Source organism: Benincasa hispida, chromosome 5, assembly GCF_009727055.1.
Source record: "Benincasa hispida cultivar B227 chromosome 5, ASM972705v1, whole genome shotgun sequence".
NCBI lineage: Eukaryota > Viridiplantae > Streptophyta > Magnoliopsida > Cucurbitales > Cucurbitaceae > Benincasa > Benincasa hispida.
In genome coordinates this window covers 61,021,990-61,045,468 of record NC_052353.1, presented here as the reverse complement: position 1 = coordinate 61,045,468, position 23,479 = coordinate 61,021,990, and the positions used below count along the sequence as shown (strand labels likewise).

The following is a 23,479-nucleotide window of genomic DNA, read 5'->3' as shown; positions in this document are numbered from 1 at the left end:
AAAACCATCTATATTTTACCAATACCGTGATATATTGTTGGTATTCTTGATATATTGCAATTCTCTTCCCTCCTTATTACCAGCATATACCCTAATTTCTACTTTGGGTGTCTGAAAAAAAAACCATATACCTTAATTTCTCACTTTAGAAAGTTGTAGCATGAGTTCTTGAGTTAGGCCAAGAATTTAGGGTCACAGATGCATTCACATATCATATTAAAAACCTTTATCTCGACCTCTCCTTCATTATTGTTCTTCTATCAACGCTTGGAGAGTTTTGTTGTTGCCAGGGAGAGAGGATATTCGTTTTGGAACCCTATTACTTTTGAACCGCTCTCATGTAGATCCTCTTTTTCTTTGTGAAACTAATCCATTTCCTGGAGTGATTTGATCTTTGCCTTGTTGTGGAAGTTAAAAGTTCTCAGATAGCTCAAGTTTTTTGTATGACAAACCATCCACAAAAGAATCAACACCTAAGGGATTGTTTGGTTGGAGGGTTTTTTGCATGGGAATTAGCATAGACATAAAAACCCAGGTTTGTTTCACGGATTTCAAAGAGATAGCTTATTCCCAAGCATCCTCATCTCTCAAAGACGAGTTTTCTATTCCCTTCTAAAAGTGCGGGTTTTCTCTTTTCCCCTCTCTATCTATTTTTTCATTTTGTAAATAGTTAATTAACTAATATTAATTTAACAAAAGTAATATAAATATTTATTTTAATAAATCAATAATGATCTATTAAAAATATTTACTTAGCTTATTTTTACAATAAAAGATTGAATGCTAATTAATGAATTAGTAACAATGTCTTAAATATATTTAATTAATAAACTAGGATTAGTTAAATTTAGTTAGTATGAAAATTTATTCTTCAACAGTAATAATTGATTAATTATTGTCTTTTAATTTTTTTTAATAATCTAGCAATTATTTATAGAGATTAATTTTAATTGATCTTTCATTATAAACATATAATTCTTATTGATTATTTATAATCGGTTAATTATTTATTGTGCTTAATTTTATTACTCCGTTCATTATTAACGTATTATATTTATAGAACTTTTTTAGTATTATTTATCAATATTTTTTTATTATCATATCATATTTTTATCTCATTTTCCTCTTTTTAAATAATATATTGTTTATTAAAATATATTTTCTTATATTATTTAATTAAAATTAAGATTACTAATGTTGAACTTATTGATTATAAAAATGACTAAGTATTAGATTATAATTAATATGACTTTCATTAAATATATTAATTAGTTATTTTAATTATAAATTACTCAATTTTAAATATTTGTAATTAAAATTATTATTGATTCTTAATTAATTAGCTTTTATCAATATATTGAATGATATTTATTTTTTAATTAATTAATTTATTACAATTATATAAGATTGTCATGTTTGATTTCATAAATTAAATACAAACATGATTTTTTCCATAAATTTCTGATAGCATTCTCCATGCATAATCAAACACAGTCATCTTTGATTCTTACGCTTCCTATTTCCAGACCTCCTTTATTCCTAGGCATCTTTAAAACCTTGAACCAAACGGCCCCTAAGGGGCTATTTGGTACAAGGGAATTTAGGATGGGAATGGGTAAGGATTTCTGGTACCTTTGTTTGGTACATGGTTTCTAAGTTGGATGTGAGAATATTGTATTCCCAGATATCCTGTTTTCTCAATATTCCATGCCCTTAAAAAGGGTGAACTTTCTCTTTTCCCACTCATTCATTTACTTTTTATTTTGAATATGATTAATTAATTTGAAGGATGTTTTCAATTATAGAAAATGAGCCAACTTATTTACAAGTATAGCAAAATCTCACAGTCTATCACTGATAAACAGTGACATTTTACTATACTGAAAATATTTCTAGCAGTTTTGCCATTTAAAACAATTGCCCTTTATTTTGTAAACTAATTGATATTAATTTACCAAAAATCAATGCAATTCATTATTGAACTTGAATAACTCAATAATATTTCACTAAAATATACTTGATTCAATTTTACAAATCAAACCTCACTAAATGAATGTAATTATTTATTCTCTTGAATTTGTTAATTAACTAGTAATCAATATCTCAAATATATTCAATTAGTTAATTAAGATTATTTATTTATTTATTTTTTGAAAAGGAAATTAACCTCTTCATTAAGGTAATGAAATGCGACAATAAAAAGTGAGAGGAATAGTACAATGAAGATACAAAATTGAATCCTAAGGATCAATGAGTGTATCGGGACATCTTAACTAGGTTGACACCATGAAGAAGCGGGACATCCAAGGTGAAGCGATGTCATGAAAAACGCGTTGATTTCTTTCAAACCACAATTCTGCTAGCAAAGCTTTCACTGCATTGGTCCAAATCAATCTTGATTTTTCTTTGAAAGTGGGGCCGATGAGAAGCTGTTCCACATTAGCCCTGAACATATTACCAAAACTTCAACTAATATTGAAACAATCAAATAAGAGATGCCAACAGCTTTGAGCATATCTGCCGTTGAAGAAAAGGTGTTGTAGGTCTTTTGAATCTGCCAAACAAAGGGGACAAACCTGCGGAGAGAGACAGTGAGAGGGAAGCTCAATTAAGGAGACCATTAAGCATAATCCAGATTGTGATGTTAATCCTCCTTGGGCTTTCGGTTTTCCATAGTGCAGAATCCAATCTTTTCCCAATAGGGGAAGCTTTAGAGAGATGGTTTATGAGGGATTTTACCGTGAAAATTCCATTATTTTCTAACTCCCAACTTCGCCTATCAGCAAATTGTGTAATTGAGTTTGCTGCAACAACTCAATTAGAGATTGAAATTCAACGCGTTCTTCCTCCTTTAACAACCTTCTGAAATTAATTGACCAGGAAGCGGTTGAGGAATCCCAAAAATCGAAGACAGCAGCATTAGGATTCGGGGATAAACTAAATAGTCCTGGAAATAGACTCTTTAGGGGTAAAATGTCTGCCCAAGGGTCAAGCCAAAAGGCTATTCTTCTTCCGTTTCCTAGTTTGTAGGCAACCAACGAATCGACTTTTAACCAAGTCCTTGATATGCTAATCCATGGACTACGAAGATTACAGTTAACCTTTCCACTGGTGTGCCACCCAAACAAGCTTCTACCGTGAATACTTTTCACAACTTGATTCCAAAGTGCATCTTCTTTTACCATAAATCTCAGCCTCATTTTGCTAACAAGGCTAGATTTTTTGTTTTGAGGCCTCCATGACCAAGGCCACCATCTGCTTGAGATCTGGAGACATGTTCCCATTTGACTAAGTGATTTATTTTGCCTCCTTTATGTCCTTCCCAAAAGAAGTTTCTTGATAATTGATCCACAATTAGGGCTACCTTTTCCGACATCAAGAAGATTGACATATAATAAGTAGGAATATGAGAAAGGACAGACTTACAAAGAGTAGCACGGCCACCTATAGAGAGGTTGGTATCTCTTCCATTTTCCAATTTTCCTTGAATTTTTTCAACCACCGAAAGCTAAAAATTAACTTGTTTTGGAAAATCACCTAGAGGCAACCCAAGGTACATAAAAGGGAGGTGAATAGCCTTACAATTTAACTTGGACGCCACTGCATACAGCTTGCTGTCATCAATGTTGATACCAAATAAAGCAGATTTTTCCCAATTAACCTTTTGCCCTGAGCACCATTTGAAGAAATCTATAGTCTTTCTTAAAGATTCTAACATTTCATCTTCATATTTACAAAAAATCAAGGTATCATTGGCAAATTGAAAGATGGAGACATGGACTCTATCTTTCCCTACCACAAAACCTTCAAACTTGCCTTTTTCATGAAGTCTGGCCAATAAAGAACTGAAAACCTCGCTGACTAATAGAAAGAGAAAAGGTGAGAGAGGGTCCCCTTGTCTACTGCCCCTTGTAGCATTGATTCTTCCCCTTGGTCTTCCATTAATAAAAATTGAAAATAATGGACCAGAAACGCATCCCATTATCCATGAAATCCACCTAGGATCGAAGTTTTTTCCAGCAAGAACTTTTTCGAGGAAGACCCAATCAATCCGATCGAAGGCTTTTTCTAGATCCAGTTTAAGAATCCATCCTTTTTTCTTCTTGGAGCGATATTCCTCAACCACTTCATTGGCTACAAGGATTGGATCTAATATTTGTCTCCCCCCAATGAAAGCACTATGTGTAGGAGCAATTATGCTTGGCATAATTATCTTTAAACGCTCAGCTAACACTTCCGCTATAATTTTGTAAGATATTGTGGTTAGACTAATTGGTCTAAAATCCCTTACAAAGATAGCGCCTTCCTTTTTTCTAATCAAACAAATGAAGTTCTCCTTAACACAAGAATTTAGTCTAGCATTGACATAAAAATTCTCAAAAAGTTCCACAAAATTATCTTTGAAGTATTCCTAGAATTTTAGGAAAAATTCTATCGTATAGCCATTTGGCTCGGGAGCTTTATTTTTCCCAACAACTTCAAAGCATTTCTGATTTCCACCTGGGTAAATCTAGCAACTAGCAAGGTGTTCAGGATTCGAGAGACAGTGGATCAATTCAGATTGAGGGGAAGGACTCTAATGCTTGAATCTTTAGAGTATAATGAAGCATAAAAGCCTATTATGAGGTCTTCAATTTCCTTGAATGAATTTGTTGGCAGCCCTTGGTCATCAATCAATTCTGAAATCAGATTTCTCCTCTTCTTTGCTGCTAAGTATCTATGGAAAACTTAGAGTTTTCGTCTCCCAAACTCGACCAATTTAGTTTACTTTTCTGTCTTAAATTCCTTTCATCTATACGATAAAGTGATAACAAATCAGCTTTCAAGGAAACTCTCATATCAGTTCCGGAATGGAATCTTTGTACATTTCTGTTTCATTATCTAAGTTTTCAATTTCTTTTAGCAAGGCTTCTGCTTTTTTCTTTTTAGACTCAAAATCAACTTGCCAGGACTTCAAAGCCGACTTGATTTTTCTTAATTTGGAGGAAATGAAAAGCCCAGCCCATCCTTTTTGAACTTCAGTATTCAGTGCTCTTTCAGCTTTCTTATAGGTCCAGCTAGCTATTGCAAAATCTGAATGGTGGAGGTCCCCACTCAAAGGAACCGACTTCAAGTAAGATGGGGAAGTGATATGAGAATGTACAAGTTTGTCTTGGCACTCTAGTATTAGCAAATAAGTCATCCCATTTATTTGAAATTAAGAATCTGTCTAGAAGAGAACGAGAGATGATAAAGCCTTCGCGTGACCATGTGAAACATCCATTGCTAAGAGGCATTTCCATTAGCTTAACCTTAGCAATGAAGTTATTAAATTTTCTCATACCTTTTGTTAATCTCCCCAAAGGAAAGTGTTCTTGAATTCTTCTAGTAATGTTAAATATCTACCAATGCACCAAGGCTCTTCACAGTAAGCCAAAAGAGAGTACAATTCTGGCCAAATAAACTTTCTTTCTTCGTAATCTCTAGGACCGTAAACATTAGTGATCTAGCAAACCTTCTTACTGACCGTCAAGCATTTAATCGATAATGAGTATCCTCTTTTCAGTATTTTAATAATCGAAATCTTGCTTTCATCCCACATTTTAGTAAACCTCCAGATTTTCCAAAAGCTTTGACAAAAACCCAACCAATATATTTGGAGCTCCATAACTCCCTGATGAAAGCTACGTCGAAAGATTCTCTCTTTGTTTCCTGTATTAAAACCTAGTTTGGCTTTATATTCTTCAAGCTTCTTATCAAAGCCAGTCTTTTGGAGACATCTCTTAAACCTCTTGTATTCCACGATAGAATCTTCATAGTATGCCAACGAGAGGTAGGAGCTCTTGACTGAATTACCCAAGGATAAGCTCACAATTGTCAACTACTGAGATAAGTTTCTGTGGTATCTCTTTCTTCTCTACTGTTTGAAAGTAGGAGGTTTCAGCATAGCCTACTATTTGATCTTCTTCTGAGTGAAATAAGAGTTGCAAGTTATTATAATGCCCATCCAAAATTTTTTCCTCCTCCCCAAATTCCTCTACTTCTAAAATCTCTACTTTTTCACTACTCGCACTAACTATAGAGTCTACTTTGAATGTCTTGTAGAGAATCCGGGGTACCTCGCACAAATGGCACGCTTGAGCCGCAATTTTGAAATTTGAAAAAATAAGATCTATCTTTAGTAGTAGAATTATCTGACATGACTTTGAAGAAACCAAGAATTTGAGCTTTGATGCAACAGTTTTCAAGCAAATTGTGGTTTGTTATGGCTGTCCAGGAGTTGCAAAAGGAAGTGTTTCTCTGGGTGAAGTGCTTTCTGAGAGGCTGGAGTAAGTGGGGTTTTCTTGTGTGAAATGAATTACGAGTACCTGAAGGGTCTTCACTTTTCTGAGGTTTGAGTAATAATGAGCTAAAGTTCGAAGACTGCAATCTTCTCTCGACTTTTGAAGTTTTATTCTGAGGGAGGCTAACAGATGGTGTTGTATTCAATGAGCGCCCACCCGACTTCTCATTTCCACCGATTGAAATCGATCCTTCTTCTTTATCAAATAGGGGAGACCTTTGGACTTCTCTCAAAGGCTTTTTACAAGCCGAAAATTTAAAGAAAGGTTCATTTGGCAGGAAGTCGAACTGTTTTCTTAAGGTGGCTCGGAATATGAACGACCAATGAATCTTTTTGTCTTGAAGTGTTTCTCTTTCTTCTTTTTCTTGAGTGTGTTCACATGGTTTGATCTTGGGGAAACGAGTTTTGTGTGTTCAATGGAATCTTGACTACAAGCAAACCTCTGGTTAGTCTCCGATTCAATCTGAGAGATGTATTTTAGCTCTTTTTCAACACTGATGCCTGGGCTTCTGGAAAACTTTGGCTTGCACCTTGATGGAAGGAGAAACTCGAACTTAGGACTTAATGAATCACATTCTATTGCCTCATCCTTCCTAACTTGATTTAAACGAACAATGTCAACTGGATTTGTGAAGTTAAACAAGAATAAATCTCCCATAAGCTGGATGGGTTAATTGACAAGAGATCACCAAAGTTCAAGAAGATATTACCCCTCTTTTCATCTGAAATTTCTAACGTTGCAAGGATAAATCCACATAAATTTTTCTTCACTTGGATTTTGGCCTCTGAGACATTAAGAAGATTTAAAGTTTCAATCGCAATATTCTCCAAACCACCAAAATAAGCGCCAATAGCTTCAAAAGTTTGTTTATTCTAGTAGTTGAGAGGGAGATTTTTAATTGATAACCACCCATCGTATCCTTTTGAATGCAACGGCCTACTATGAGTGAATTTGGCCCACTTTTCAAATTTCAGGTGGAAGGAGCTTACCTTCTACCATTTGCCAGGATTCTCGATTAGTTTATCCATTGGACAACGATCCATTGCAACTAGTGCGTTTTTTGCATATAATGGGTTGATTATAACATTTGATTGAAAGTATAGTTTGAGTGTTTTAGTGATTTCTAGCCAATTATGGAACTCAAATAGGCGTGTGACAACCCAAAGGTTATCACAATCTGCTTGGAATACTTCTGAATTTTTAATAACCCAATGATGTTGCATACCCTGTTCAGAGGTCTTGATACTCTGTTTTTCTGTTGAGGAAGAGGTTCTAGACTCGATAGATTTTCTCAATCTCCGATTCAAATGTGATGTACCATGTCATTGAATTCTTGCCAACCTGGCTTACCATCGCCGTAAGGAATATGAAGGTTCTTCCTTCCTCCTGTTGAAGGTCAGACCAACCACTCTACAAACCAATCTTTATTAACACGGAACTTTGAAAGGCGAATGACACTTTGATCGACTTTTTCCTTTAATAAGAAGAATCCGAAGGTTGGACTATTCAATAATTTTTCAAGCTAGTCTTTAGCCAATGCGCCATAGGCACTGAGAATAGTATTTTTTGCCCTTTCTTCATATCTTCCATGTAGAAACCAATGCTTTCTTTCCACATACAGAAGAAGTGATCACAGATATTACAACTTTTCACCTCCATGAGTTTAGAAACGATGGGTGCAAGGAATGAGGATGTGGAAATTGGAGTTGGTAAAAAGGTAATCTATCAAAATGGCAAGGAGCGGGTATGAAGGTGGTTAGATAGGAAGGAAAGGAAAGATTGAAGGATTGGAGATTAATCGGATGTGAAGGGAGGTATCGGAGAAGAAGAGAGGAAGCGGACGGAGAAGGGCTAGTCGGAGATTGATCGGAGGGGCGGTTTGAATGGTGCTAGAAAGGGATGGGGGAGGAGAGAGGAGAGAGCATTTTCAACAAACATATGCTTAAGTGTCATAGAGGATGCTTATTTGTTGAAGTCAATCCAGTCGAAAGAAACAGAAATCAAGGTAGATGCTTCTGTGACAGATTTGTGCAAAGAAAACTAAACATTTAAAAAAACAAGATTAGTTAAACCAAGTTAGTACAAAAATTTACTTTTCAATTACCACAATTAATTGCTTATTGATTACCTATAATTAGTTAATTATTTATTGTGATGGATTTTTATTACTTCATACATTATTAATATATCATATTTATAAAACTTTCTTTTTAGTGTTTTTATTGATATTCTTTATTAGTATATGATATTTTCATATTTTTATCTCATTTTTTTAATCACTTTTTATATTAATTAAAATATATTTTCTTATATTATTTGGTTAAACTTAATTAAAATAAAGATTACTACTGTTGAACTTAATTAAGTAAAAATAATTAAGTATTGTATTATAGTACTTAATTAATTATTTGATTAAACTTAATTAAAATAAAGATTCGTTAAATTTTAATTGGTTAATTTTAATTATAAATTTAAATTACCCAATTTTCAAATATTTACAATTAAAGTTATTATTGATTCTTAATTAATTATTTTTTTTATCAATGCATTGAATGATATTTACCATTTAAATAATTAATCTATTAAAATTATGTTAGATTATCATGTTTAATTTCATAATTTAAATACAAACATAATTTTTGTTCATAAAATTCTGATAGCATTTCTCATGTACAATCAAACACAGTCATCTTTGATTTTTAGACATCTTATTCCCAAGCATACTATTTTCGGGCATCCCTTATTTCCAGGCATCTACAAAACCTTAAACCAAACTATCCTTAAGATAGGGTTTCAAGGAGGGTTCCCAGCTTGATGGGCCCATCGTTTGCATCTTGTGTAGGAGAGCGGCTGAGAATATAGATCTCATTCATTCGGAGTTTTGCTTTGCTTATTAAGTTTGGGGTCGATTTTTGGAAGGGCTCTGTGTGAGTTTGGCTAGGCACAGAGGTTGGATAGTGATGTTAGAGGAGTTCCTGGTCCATCCTACTTTTCGTGGTAAGTTGGGGTGTGTGTGGTTTGGGGAGAAATAAACAACATAATTTTTAGAGGGCTTAAGAAGCTTCTATGTGAGGTTTCGTCTTTGTATTTGGTTCTACGTGTCTTTTTCGGACGTTGTGACCAAGAATTTTTTTGGTAATTATTCGCTTGGTCTTATCCTAAGAAGCACAGATACGAATACGAGACACGAATACCATACGACCTTGACACGGCGACACGACATTTTTTTTTTTAAATTTAGGACACAGATACGCCAAAGATACGTTTATTAAAACATAGTCTTGTGGACCATCCTTCCTTAGGTGCTTTGGTCTTTTCGGTCCTTTGGGGATTAAAGTTCCTAGGAAGGTGAGGTTTTTCACCTGGCAGGTGTTACATGGCCGTGTGAATACGATGGATCGTCTTTCCAGGAAGCTCTCCTCGCTTGTTGGGCCATTCTGTTGCATCCTTTGCCGAAAGGTGGAGGAAGATTTGGATCATATTCTTCGGCGTTGCGAGTTTGCTAGCTCTATTTGGGAGCGTTTTGTCCAAGAGTTTGGCATTCCGTTCGCTCGTCAGCGAGATGTTGTTACTACGATTGAGGAGTTACTCCTCATTTCACCTAGGGGGGAGAAGGATTGCTTTTCGTGGCTTGCGGATAATTAATTAATAAGCAAAGCAATATATCCTCCATACCGCTATTGTTTGGGTTTTTTGGGGGGGGGGGATAGTAGGACTTTTAGGGGTGTGGATAAAGACCCTAGTGAAGTTTGGTCATTTCTTTGTGGGCTTCGGTTTCAAAGACCTTTTGTAATTACCCTATAGGTGTCATTTTGTGTAGCTGGACTCTGTTCTTGTAAGGGGTTGCTTTTGTTGGCGGGGTGTTTTTGTTTGCCCATGTATTCTTTAATTTTTTTCTTGAAGTTGTTATTCTTATAAAAAAAAACATACATTTTTAACATATATATTATTTTTAAACGAGAAGGAAATTTTAAAGTCAATGAGTTGTATTTATTTCTATGCTTAAAAAATTAATTCGATGTTTTTGCTCTCAACTTTTATTATTTTTATCATATATATGTTGACTTAGTATATCTATATCTTTGTAAGAAGTGTTTGATGCATGTATACCAAATGTTGGTCCTATTTTGGCTTTGAACAACTAGTATCTAACATATCTATTGCACTAACAAGTTTTTGATATGTGTCCAAAAAGTGTCGGAGTGTCCAAGTATCCGACATGTGTCGGACACGGACATGCTAGCCAAACTAAAAGTGTCCATGCTTTTTAGGTCTTATCTTGTTAGAGTGGAGGCCTTTTTAATAGATTGCCTCCCTTTTGTGTGCTCTCTTTTCTTTATATGCCTTTAATTCTTTCATTTTCTCTTAATGAATGAGAGTTCAGTTCTTGGAAAAGAAAAAAAGACATGTTAATTAATCAATAAAATTCGTTCATTTCTTAACATACTAGTTTACTTTCTAAGATTTCATTTATGAGCTCTTGTTTTAGGTTCACTGCTTAAGTTACTTTTCTGTTTTTGCTTTAAATTATTTTTATGCTTTAAGTCTCTTATTTTGGTTTATTATCGTTTCGTTACATTGTATCTTTTTATCTCAGAGCAATAGTCTCTTTTCATTCTTTTAATGAAAAGTTTCGTATCATTTTCTATAAAAGGATTTACTTTCCATTTTTTAAACACGAAACACAAATTTTTTATTGAAAAAATGAATAGAGATTAATGCTAAAAAAATTTGTTATTTTACCGTCTATTCTTATATTAATGTATATGTATGATAGATATGCTTAAAATGATTGATTAGGACTTCAATAAGTTTTCTGAATGCTTTATTAAGAAGTTCACAAACTTTTAACAAATTTATTTTATTTTTATTTTTATTTATTTATTTTGTGATATCCATGATTTTTTCTTGAATATTTGTTGATATCCAATTGTTTGTGGATATATTTGAAAGTTTGAGTTACCAAACTTTGACGTTGGTATTTGAAGCCTAAAGAGATAAAGAGGAGAATTCTTTATTATGAATCAAAAGTTGTTTACTAGAGAAGAGTCCTCTATTCATAGAGAATTAAATGTAAGATAGGATCCTAAAAAGATAACGAAAAGGAAACCAAAGTTTAATTAGGAAACTAAAATGTAATTTATCAAGGATTAATCAAAATTAATTTGAATTTACCAAATTATTCCAATCCTATTACATTAGTATTCTCATTATTGGTTACAAGGTAAAGTACGGCATGTAGGAGGTGCATAAGTATCCCCCATATACAATGAAAGTTATGTTTCTTATTAAAAAAAAAAAAATATCCTCCATACCATTTGTGCTCTTCATCATCAAAGTTCTGAGAATCTAAGTACTCTCATGTTTCTCTTATTTTTCCCTTTTTCACTTATCTTTTGTTCTTATTCATTGACATTTTTTTTTCCTTTTTATTAATCAAAGGAAAGTTCATATCTTGTTAATGAAGGAAAAGAAAAAGACATTCGACTCTAAAAAGGTTACAAAAGTTATCAAATTATGATTCTTTCTGATTTTTATTTTGTTTTTGCAATTGCTACTAGACACATTTGAGCCAAATTGAGAGTGATTACAAAGAGAAGCTTGCCAAGGAAGAATCTCAAAGAAATCGTTTGGAAGAGGTATGGACTTATTAACTAAGGCTTCTTTTACAAGAAGAAGCTAACAAGCAACCCTCTCCCCTCCCCTCCTCAACTAAGGCTTCTTTTACTTTTATTGTTGAAAGCAAGTGCAGGAATTTATGCAGTTATTTCCTCTCAGTTATGACTCATTGTAACATATATTTTGTTCACATAGTGTCAAAAGGCATTGTTACGAACACGTACAATACATGAGTTGTATTGTAACGTGGGCAATTCATTCAAATCATGCCTTTGATTCAGAAAGGAGATTAAATGTACGATTCAAAATGTTGAATAGTACAAATGGAACAGACTTGCAACTAGCCGATGCAATATCAATAAAACAAAATAGAAAAGTAAACCTAAAACTAACGATACCAGCAATTTATTTTGCATAGATGAAGCAACTGAAAAAGAAGGCGGAGAAGACAACGCCGATGACTAGCGTGGATGAACAAAACAATTAGAGAAGTTGGCGACGATGATTATTGTGGATGGGAAGAAGAAAACAGAACAGTTTGACACTATTGAAAAAAGAAGAAAAAGGTCTGGATGAACACGAAGAATGAAGAAAAAAGGAAATAGAAAGAAAGAGGAATACGGAAAGCTTGACACACGTATTGAAATCTAAAAGGAATAAATTTAAATAATAACTATAAGAAAGAATAGAGAGGAAATTTAAGAAAGAGGAAAATGAAAAGGTGGTCAGACACAAGCATTAAATCTGATTGGAAAGCAATAAATTAGAAAAAAACAGCTAAAATTTCATTTGTACTGTATTGGCTAATGGCTATTATTTTTTTGGGCTACATACGTAGGTTTTCATTAAGTAGATGAAAAGAGGTCGTTGCTCGAAGATACAAACTCCAAAAGGAGCAGAAGAAAACAAGACATAGAATAAAAGAAACTAACAAAGTATCTGACCGAGGAAGAGATTTATCATGAAAGATCCTCTAATTTCTTTCAAACCATATTTTTGATATAACTTCACCACGTGTAACCATAAAAACTTTGACTTGGGTGCCAAAAAAGGACCAACCAGCAACATCATACTAAGAGGGAAAACGGAAGGGGGAAGGGGATATATAATGATAGTAGTTTTTGTTTTGTTTTTTTGTTTTTTGTTTTTTGTTTTTTGTTTTGTTTTGTTTTTGTATTTTGTTTTGTTGAAGTACTTCAAAGCAATTTGAAGACCCGTTGAGCTTCAAATAATAATCTTTATGTGTCTAGAACACTTGGACTTCCTTATGGCTGAGTAAACCTCCTTTTTCATGGGGGTGGAAGCTGACAAATATTTTAGAGAGAATTCTTGCTGAAAACAATATTTTACTGCTCCCACTGTTGATTATAATTCTATGAGCTAATTCAACCATTGGGATAGTGCTACTCTCTCCTGAAATATTTTGTTTCTTCGCTTTCACAAGATAAGATGCTGGATTTTCAGAATTTGCTAGGACTTTTAGTTCAAAAGAAGGAGGCAGCCTTGTTTGTTTCAAGAAGCTGGTCCTTTATTTATTCGAATAATTTTACCGTGAATTCTCTCTAAAATATTTGTCAGCTTCTACCCCCATGAAAAAGATAATTGGGACCTTGGAAGGAGTTTTCAAAGAGTTCTTTGAGAGGGGTATCGTGAATAGATCTATTATGGAGATGTTTGTGTGCCTCATCCCGAAGCAGGAAAGTGCTAGTAGGTCAAGGACTTCTGACCAATTAATCTTGTCACCCTTCATCCACATTTTAGCAAGGAGAGTCATTTCTTGTGGTTTGCTGGGGCGTGTGTTCTGTTATGATGGGTTCTTTGGTAGAGCTTCTGTGGGCTTCGCTTTTTTATGCTCCTGTATTCTCTCTCTCTCTCTCTCTCTGTTGAAGTCCGTTGTTTCTATAAAAAAATTTGTATCTTTTCCTTTTCTTTTGTTTTGTTCTTGTGCCACTTGTTTTGTGGGATAAGTTATTTGTGGACTTTGGGATTGATTAAGTTAAGCTTAAGCCTTGCCATTGCGTCATCTGTTTGCTCATAGTAGTTGGATACTTTTCTTTGTCAAACTTGTGGTCTAGATTGCACTACTGACTCTATTACTTCGTGGTTATATTTTGTGACCTCTATTTCTTATATGGAAATTGCTTTTCTTTGTTTATTCTGATAATCTGTAACTATTTTCTTTTCGTGATCGGTAATAGGAGGCTACAGATTTGAAAATGAAACTGGAAAAGTGTGAAGCAGAGATTGAGCTTACTAGGAAAAAGAATGAACTCACTCTTTTTCCCCTCAGCAGCATTGCTCCAGATGCGTATGTTATACTCCTCATTCTGTAATAAGTCCCTTTTATACTGTTTTTATAATTCTTAATCAAGTTCGAAATGGGTTCTTGAACCCAAATTTTGAGTTTGTATCTTCCAGCATTAGTCTCTTTTCACTTATTTAATTTGAAGTTTTGTATCTTGTCGAAAAGAAAAAAAAAAGTTCGAAATGGGAACTGAAAGATATTAATTTCAACCTGTAGGGACTAAAAAGGCTTACAAAAATTGACTCCTAGTTCCAATAATCTTCTTTTCAGGAGTACATGTTGAAGAGTTCAAAATTTATGGAATTTAAAATGTTCTTCCAACTCCTTGTGTTTATTTAAAGGAATTTAAAAGTTACAAAAGAATTTAGAAGTAGAAGACCAAGTAAAAGCAAAAAGAGTAACAAAACTCTAAAAAAGGTCACAAATAGTTTCTTGAGCACAAAAGATTCTAGAGTTCCTTTCAAACCATAGATTCCAAAGTAGGGCGAAGATTCCATTGGACCAAAAGTTTTGCATTGAAGAATATATATATATATTTAAGGAACACAACTTTTCATTGATAAAATGAAAAGAGAGTACCGCTCAAAATACAAGAATACAAAATGAAGAGCCAGAAAACATAAGAAGTACAGTCCCAAGAGAACCAATCATGACAACAAAGGTTATCCAGAAGAAAAAACCCAAACAACAAACAAACTTGACTAGAAAAATACACAATCTTAGAAAGAGGATAATAAGGAAAAGCCAAGATCCTTGTAGCTTCAAAGCGAACAAACCAATGGAGGTATTAACATATAAACCCTTTGAATCCTCTCAAACCAAAATTCTTTGAAGAAATCTCCAAAGACCCAAATCAGATGAAAAATAGATAACAAGATCTTCCAACATGCTCCGATTGCGTAAATTAAAACAGTAAACAGTTGGATCAGAAATATCAACAAATCTAAAAAACTTGAACTCATTCATGCATTTAAGGCATGCCGAAGATAAATAAACATTGGACGCAGATATGATGAGGTTTAACAACCGGGACTGAGACCAACGCATAATGACTGCAAAATGACCGATGGCGAAGTAAAGAGATGAATGAGGATGAGGTGGTGCTATCCTTCGGGGCATTTAAATAGCACTTCTGTGAAGATACCTAAAAGAAAACTAAAACCCTAACCCATCCTCCAATTGCGTAAATTAAAAGGAGCAACCACAAAGCTGTCCGGAGAGACAAGTAGAAACTAATGAAACACGAAAATATCTGCAAGTTCCAACAAACTTCTAAAATAAAAAGCCCATGATGAAGCTTCTATTACAAGCCTTCCATACCAAGATCACCATCCATCTGAGAAGTGGAGACCAAAACCACAAGATCACCAACCACCCTCCTTGAACGTCAAATAGCTTCGAAGAGAAAGCCAACCACAACCTCTTTCCTTGATTTTTGATTAAAGTTAACTACAGATATGATGGATGTTGAGCTTTACAGTTCTGTCCGTTTTGATCTATCACAGGCCTCTATCCAAGTGATTATTTTATCACTTTTCTTTTTTGAAATGGAAACAAGACCTTTTCATTAAATTAATGAAATGAATAATGCTCAAAATACAAGATATAATCAAAAGAACAAAAAGAGCAAATGATTTTTATCACTTTTCAAAGCAAAACAGTCAACAGTGCTGCTGAAAATTAGGATGAGCGGCTCTACCAATCGTCAAACCACAATCCTCAATTAAGGATAGGGATGGATCAATCAAAGAGAACTTACATGATTGAGGCCGATTAGACTTCCCCAGAAGAGTTTGTATATAGCCTTGGTATATTTTCTTCAATGAAATCATCCACCCCTTCTGGAACAGAGTTCTAAGCCAAGATATCAGGTTCTTCACTGCTTATACTTACTGAAGAATCATCATCCGATTCGTCTTCAAGCAAATGGTGCTCTTAATTCAAGTGGCTTGACACCTCCTTGATGAACTTCACCTTTGAATTAGGCAATGAAATATCAGAGGTGTTGAGAGCTTGATCTGGTCGAAGTCTTGAAGAATTTTTTTGAAGATTTTTTTTTTTTACTGAAGAATTATCACCTGATTCTGTTTACAAAAACTACATGAAAGGTAATCCTGGTTAAAATCTTTCCAGGAGTAAAATTCAATATTAGGGGCAAAAGATTTTTTTAGCCTGACTAAATCTTATTGGGAGAACAATTCAGTATCGAGAATCCTGAGAAATGGATCTGAAATTTGTTTGGTATGATAAGGTCCCTAAATTATTGGACTTCAGTTTGGTGTTGTATTCATCTGTTGTCTCTTGTGAAGGATAAAGTATGTGATTTGTTTAATGCTGTGTGATGGTTGGAGATGGTTCTCAATGGGATCTTGTGTAATCTGGCTTTAAATAATTCTTTAATTCTGTTTTTGTGGTTTGAACTGATGCCAAATTATTCTTCTTGAAACTTTTTTGGCATAGTTTGATAAACGCGAAGGAAAGTAGTGATGTGGTTGGTGACCCCAGGGTTCCTGTAGGTGTTTCTGGGACAGCATTAGCTGCTTCGCTTTTGCGTGATGGTTGGAGTGTGAGTCTTTAGTTTTCACTGTTGTTATTTGCTTTTTTATATGTTCTTAATGTATGGTTTTGTTGTTCAATTAGAAATATGTGATGCTAGCAGTATCTTTATCGATCTATTTCTGGTTTAAGTGGAAGTTACTTATTTCTTTCCTACTAGTTAGCCAAAATGTATGCCAAGTACCAGGAGACTGTTGACGCTTTGCGGCACGAGCAGATGGGAAGGAAAGATGCTGAGGCAGTTCTGCAAAAGGTATGCTTTCACATGCAATTTATTTAATTTTTTCATCAATTGTGTTCTTTATGCTGTTACAATGAAACAATTGTCGAGATCAATGAGCCTAAAAGCCCATTTTAATGTTATGCATAATTAAAAAAAAAAAACATCTTCGCTTCAATATTTTCTTATTTTAGATGGATGTAGTTCTTTTAAAAATTTGATTCTTTAATTGCTTTTCCTTTTTTGTTTTGTTAACCTGCAAACTAGAATTATGAATGATGTGACTCCATGAAAAGGCCACTCAGACGAATGAGATGACAAAGACAGTGCTCTAAGGGGGAAAAGGAGTTATGAACACATAAAAGGAGTCACAATGATGGTGATGTACACAAAAGCAGTTGTGAAAAGACCACAATTTAAAATTTTAATGAAGTTTTGGCAGCATTTGGAAGAAGATTTCTTCCGGTTGTTTAAGGAGTTTCACAATAATGGTCATGTAAATTTGGGGTTTAAGTAGAATTTCATCTGTCTGATTCAGACAAAAGAATTGGTTGCATCAGTGAAGGATTTCAGGCCAATCAACTTAACATCTTCATAATTTTTATAGGAAGATCAACTTCAATTGCAAAAAAAGAGGGAAAGAATACAAGGGCATTTAAATAACTGAGCCCACAAAAAACCACATTACAGAGAGGGGCTCAAATTTAGTAAAGTGATAGAGAAATATTGAATAGAAGGTGCTAAAGCCTTTGTGCAGACAAAGGAAATTGAAGGATGATTCTTATCCTCCATTGCCTGCCAACAAAGAACACAAATGGACGGGGACAACATTATATTAGGCATATGAGTTGGGCTACGGACGAAATGTAGGGACTAAATCAAAAAGATATATAGGAGGGATCAATTCTCCATACTTTAGCATCATCCCAATCAAGACAAGTAGCAAAAGCAAGAGAAGATAGCAGTTCCTTCTAGGCTTCAAATTCGAAGACCTTTTGTAACTATTCTATAGGATCTATCTAGTATAGTTGAAGCCCCTTTCTTCTGCAAGTTTTCTTCTTTTGTGGGCGTTCTTTTTGTATTTTCGTGTATTCTTTCATTTTTTTTCTAAATGAAAGATGTTTCCATAAAAAAGAAAAAGAAAAGTAAAGAGAGGATAGCAGTAACATGAGCAAGAGAAGAATTCAGCTTCCTTGAGACCCCTTCTGGCTAGAATTTTCTAAGATTCAGAAGCTTCATCCCAGTAGTAAAAGATGTAACCATTTTGGTTTGAAATAATGCTCAACGAATGAAGAAATCAATTTTAAAAGAAGAGTCAGCATGGCAAATTGCGTCCCTTGAAAAAAAAAAAAGAAGAGAAAAAAAGGAAAAGAAAAAGACCACAGACGCCCAGACCTCCATTAAACAAGGATAAAAAAATCACATCCCAACGAACTGAATGATTCAATTTCTTACTGTTGTTACCTTCTCTCAACCTTCTGCCGTTCTTTTTTGGTGCTTAATAAAAGTTCCTTTACCTATATTATAAAAAACTGCTGGCCTGTAGAAATGTTTCTCTTGTTTTTGTATGTTTGTCATTAGAAATTTTGAATGATTTGCCTGGGTTGTTTATTTGTTTGGTTAAAATTCACCCTAAACGGTGATAATTTGTTGTTTTCAGATGCTAAACACCAAGTAATGTCTTCTTGAAAATTCTGAAAGGTTTGGTCTTAGTTTTGATGGTTATCATACCCACTCTTGAAAGTTCAATTTTTGTTTCCCACAGGTGTTATATGAACTAGAGGATAAAGCAGAAGTCATTTTGGAGGAAAGAGGTACATATCTAAGGGAATTTTTAATAGTAAACCCGATGTACTAGCAAGCCGTCTACTTCTTGATTTCAGGATTTTATTTGCCCTCTTTCATTATCAATCACGCTCTGATCTTTTGTATTTACTTTTTCTTTCAATATTTTTGAATTGCTCGTCTTTTGCCTCTTTTTTCTTTCTTTCTTTCTTTCCCCTTTGTTTTTCAAATTTTTTTGGAAAAACAAAATAAATAAGTGTTAGATAACATCATAAACTGATCTTTTATTTTTCCTGTCTAATTGGGTCATATTTTATTTATAATGTTCAAGCTTTCTATTGTTGTTTTCATTACTGTTTCTGGTTACCTTATTTCACTCCCTTATGGAGTTTGTATCTGTCGAGCATTTGTCTCTTTTCATTTTATTAACGAAGAATTGTCCCTTATTCAAAAGATAACATTGAATTTAATCATCATTTCACAATCACATTTTACTTTATCTAGCTCTAGTTTGGATGTTTGTTCATCTTCCTGCAAGTCCTTGCTGGGAATTTTGTATAGATATGTTTTGATATCTGGCTTGACATTGTCCATTTTGATTTTTGGATTACTTATCACATTTTTTTTGCAGCGGAACATGAGAGAATGATCGAGTCATATTCCCTGTTAAACCAAAAATTGCAGAATTCTATATCTGAACAGGCGATTTTGGAGAAAACTCTTCAGGAATTGAAGGTATGTATATGTCAGCAGTGACTTGTCCCTGGTATTTTATTTGTTGGATTTATACAATTGTTTTGCAGGCCGATTTGAAGAGACATGAGCGTGATTACTTGTTAATTCAAAGAGAGAACATTGACCTTTCAAGACAGGTAATTGAAGATAGCATTATTCTTCTAGAACTTTTTGATTGCATAAAGATGTTGCTACCCATATGTGAGTGTGTATACACACACGTTATATCACATTATATTCCGTTGAAGGTAAGGTCCACTAATTTGTGAAGACTTATAACTTGCGAAGCATGCCATTGTCTAAAAATTTAGTTCACCCACGTGGCAAAGACACATTTATTATATAACACAATTTTTTAAAAATATTTAAGGTTCACACTTGAAGAAAATTTATTAGCTTATATATTTGTATTATATGCTTAAAAGCAGGTTTGGTGTATATTGGTGTTGAAATTTATTCGATGTTAGGTTGTTTTTTCTGTAAGTAGCATTCCTCCTAAAACGATTAAAAGCCAAGGTCAATGTGCACTCTCCTCCCTCCTCTCTTCTCTCCCCTTCCCTCATAATGTTGATCAATGTTACGAAAGTCCTGCAGTTGAATAAGGAAGTCTCAGAGTCTCCCACTTTAGAGGAACATAGCTCAAGCTATGCAGATAGAGGAAGGAAATACTTTTCATCCTCTATTCCAAACACATCGACATTGAACGGGTTCTTAGATAAAAAGACGAGTCAGACACAAGTCTCTGTTTTAGTGATAGAAAAATAGAATATGGATGCTTTCTGGGTTCGAAAAAAACTATGATGTGTTTAATGTAGATTTTGACACCTTCGGGTTATATCAAGATTGTTTGCGTTTAATGAGCGGAAGGAGATAGTTAAGTTGTCGGAAAAATCTTTCCAAACCAAAGTTACCGTTAATCCTTTATGTGCTGAAAATGCTTTGATTGAGCATGATCATGATAGAATAGAGGTTTTGATGGAGTCTCCTAGGAAATGGCAAGAAATTGGTCCATTCCATCTGCTCTTCAAGAAATGGAACAAGCTTCGTTGCAGTCGGCCATTGCTTACAAAAGGTTATGGAGGTTGGATCAAGTTCAAAAACCTTCCACTAGACTTTTGGAGAAGAAGCATGTTTGAAGCTGTCAGAGCTTATTTCAGGAGACTTGAAAGTACTGCAATAGAAAAGCTTAATTTTCTCAACTTTTTTAAAGCAAAAATTAAAGTGAAAAGGAACATGTATGGATTCATGCCCTCAACAATTGAAATAATTGATGTCTCGCTCGGTAATATCTTCTGAAATTTGGTGATATTCAAATTATTGATCCCCCATCATTTGTTAAAAGAGAGTTATATGTTAAAATTTTTTCTAATCTCATTGATTTAATTCGAGTGAATCAAGCTCTGTAGGATGAAGGAATTGCTTGCAGTAATTTGTATTCTAAATCCTGATATGACCGTCCGTTCCTCTATTCAAAATATGCTAAGCTTTTTGAGAAGTCCTTTAGATACCCTTTCAAAGGAAGTTACTCAGTTGTTGAAATCCTTATTGGTATTTTCCCCTGTTTCAAATGTCCCCATGAAGTCAAAAGAAAGGGAGGAGACAATTGGTGTGCTTAAAAGATGCAATGGTAAAGAAGTGTCTTTATTGAAGAAAGAGAAAATTGGCGGCCGCTGGTTTGAGAAGACCTCTAAAGTCACTCAAGTTGGTGACAACTCTGGTAGCCCCATTTTAGTTTAGGTAAGATGACTCTTGAAATGCTTCTAAAGGAATCTCAACGGGCCATCCTCCTCAGCTCTAATATTGTTACTGGTGGCTCGAATTCCTCTTTTCAAGAAGCTAAATCTTCAATGCTTAATGATGTTGGCACATTTAATAAAGGAGAGGCATCTCTCTCCAAAAACCTTTTGGATAAAGAGATTGCCACTACTTTGTCCCCGAGCTCCTCGCTTTCTCTCGACAAGTACTAAAAACCATTGAAGCCAAATCTTAAGCACTTTTCAAGGAAAAGATTCTCAACCTACAAGACTCTCTCTACATTTGATCTCTGATTTTCTAGAAGAATACTGTGTTCGTGTCCAGGTACCAGACTTAGTTACTAAAAGTGAGTAAAGCCTCCACCTCCCTCTCAAATTTTCCAACAATTAATGATCAAATTACTGACTCAAAGGTACACTTTGTGAGTATTATAATTTTATAGTTAGGGTTTTCCATTCTTGTAAATATTTTGTGATATTTTCCTTTTCTATGCTTTGTACACTTGTATATATTCATATCTTTGGTGAATGAATAAAGTACTCTGATTCTTTCTCAAACCTAAGAGTTTACATGGTATCAGAGCTCTTTAAACAAACTTAGGGTTTTGTGAACTTTAGGGTTTGAGAATTTAGAACCTGTTTGTGATACGTTTAGAGTTTTGTGGAGAGGTGAGTTTACACTTTTGCTCACAGTCGTCGTCTTTGGTTCGTTCGCCGTCGTTAGTCACCGCCGCCGCAGTCATCAGCCGTCGCCGCCGCCGAAAAGAAAAAGCAGTTTTATTTGACACCGCCCAGTCCAACAGGGAGCCTAGCCGTCGATCTACAAAACCCCAAAGTTTGGTTTCCATCTGACTAGTGCCTGAGGCTCACGCACTGATTGTCCCATCTTGCCGTCCGTCCACGCGCCGGCGCGTGTAGGCGCATGCACCGTCGTTTTTTGTTCGTCTTCTGTGGGTTTCTTCAGTGTTGTTGACTCTTCTTGGTGGTGTGTTTGTTTGGGATATATAGATATACTCACTGGTTGTAAAGACATCTCTTCGGTAAATTAGGGTTTGATTTTCTGCTGTCCAGTGTCTATTTTTTTTGATTAGGTTGATAAGAAACCAGTAATGTCTGAGATTGTTCCTATGGTGTCAAAAGTAACCGAACACAAGTTTAATGGATCCAACTACTATTCATGGAGATCAAATCCAGGAGGTGGTGTTTGCTATTATTGTCATAATCCTGTCCATACGAAATGTGAATGCAGAAGATTGTTGAATAAGGGTCAGAAGATGCCGTCACCCTCTGCACATGTCGCCTCTACTCCTGATAATCTTTTTTTTTGAAAAGGAAACGAGACTTTTTAATTGAAAAAATGAAATGAGTCTAATGCTCAAAGTACAAAGAAACAAAAATAATAGTGAGAATACAATGGAAAATTCGCCACAACTAGAATAAGATCAAAAGAAAGGACCAGCCCTAAGAATAGGAAAAAAAGCAAAATCCAATGAACAAAATTCTCTGAATGAAACTGTTGACTGCTGTTGACAAAGAGATGAAATTGAAGCTTGAGCGACATGGGACTTGGAGAGCGAAAGAGGCTTGATAAAGAGATCATAAAAGGAATGGTTTGCAATCTGGACAACAAGATACCCTTAACATCATTAATTGATCACCCTCTAATTTTATACACCACCTTCCATCAACAATTTCCACTTCCAATTTCTGGTTGTGTAAAGTTGGCTGCAAGTTGACTGCTTTGCTTTCTTGATACTTTTGCCCATTGCAGGTTGGAAGGGATTGACCTTACTCCAATAGCCTTGGAATAAAGGGATGTATAGAAGTTGCTCTCCATTGGCAAGCATGATGTCAAAGACAAACACACAAATATCAACCTTTATGCTATCAACAACAACCAGTGAGCCTTTCTTGACAAGTCAATTACGATTTCTGTAGAGGAGTTTGCTAAATTTCAGCAGTATCAAGAGTCATTGAGGGCATCATCTTCTACTCCCATTACGACCATTGCAGAGACAGGTAATATTTCTAAATGCCTTCTTTCCTCCACGTCAAAATGGGTCATTGACACTGGCGCTACAGACCATATGATAGGTAACCCCAGTTTATTCTCTAACCTTTGAACATCTACCTCTTCACCTAATGTCACTATAGCTGATGGAACTTCTACTCTTGTTTTAGG

General features: G+C 34.6%; 1 protein-coding gene across 2 annotated transcripts in view; it reads left to right on the top strand.

Annotated features, from left to right (window-relative positions):
- Positions 1 to 23,479, top strand: part of LOC120077764 (nuclear-pore anchor) — a 93,083-nt gene that overhangs the window by 17,676 nt on the left and 51,928 nt on the right. For both annotated transcript variants that reach the window (XM_039031771.1, XM_039031772.1), the window contains 7 exons: positions 11,885 to 11,962; positions 14,141 to 14,250; positions 16,708 to 16,813; positions 16,964 to 17,056; positions 18,789 to 18,837; positions 19,440 to 19,543; positions 19,612 to 19,680. In XM_039031771.1, coding sequence (XP_038887699.1) covers positions 11,885 to 11,962; positions 14,141 to 14,250; positions 16,708 to 16,813; positions 16,964 to 17,056; positions 18,789 to 18,837; positions 19,440 to 19,543; positions 19,612 to 19,680 — 609 coding nt within the window. The remainder of the gene's footprint in view (positions 1 to 11,884; positions 11,963 to 14,140; positions 14,251 to 16,707; positions 16,814 to 16,963; positions 17,057 to 18,788; positions 18,838 to 19,439; positions 19,544 to 19,611; positions 19,681 to 23,479) is intronic.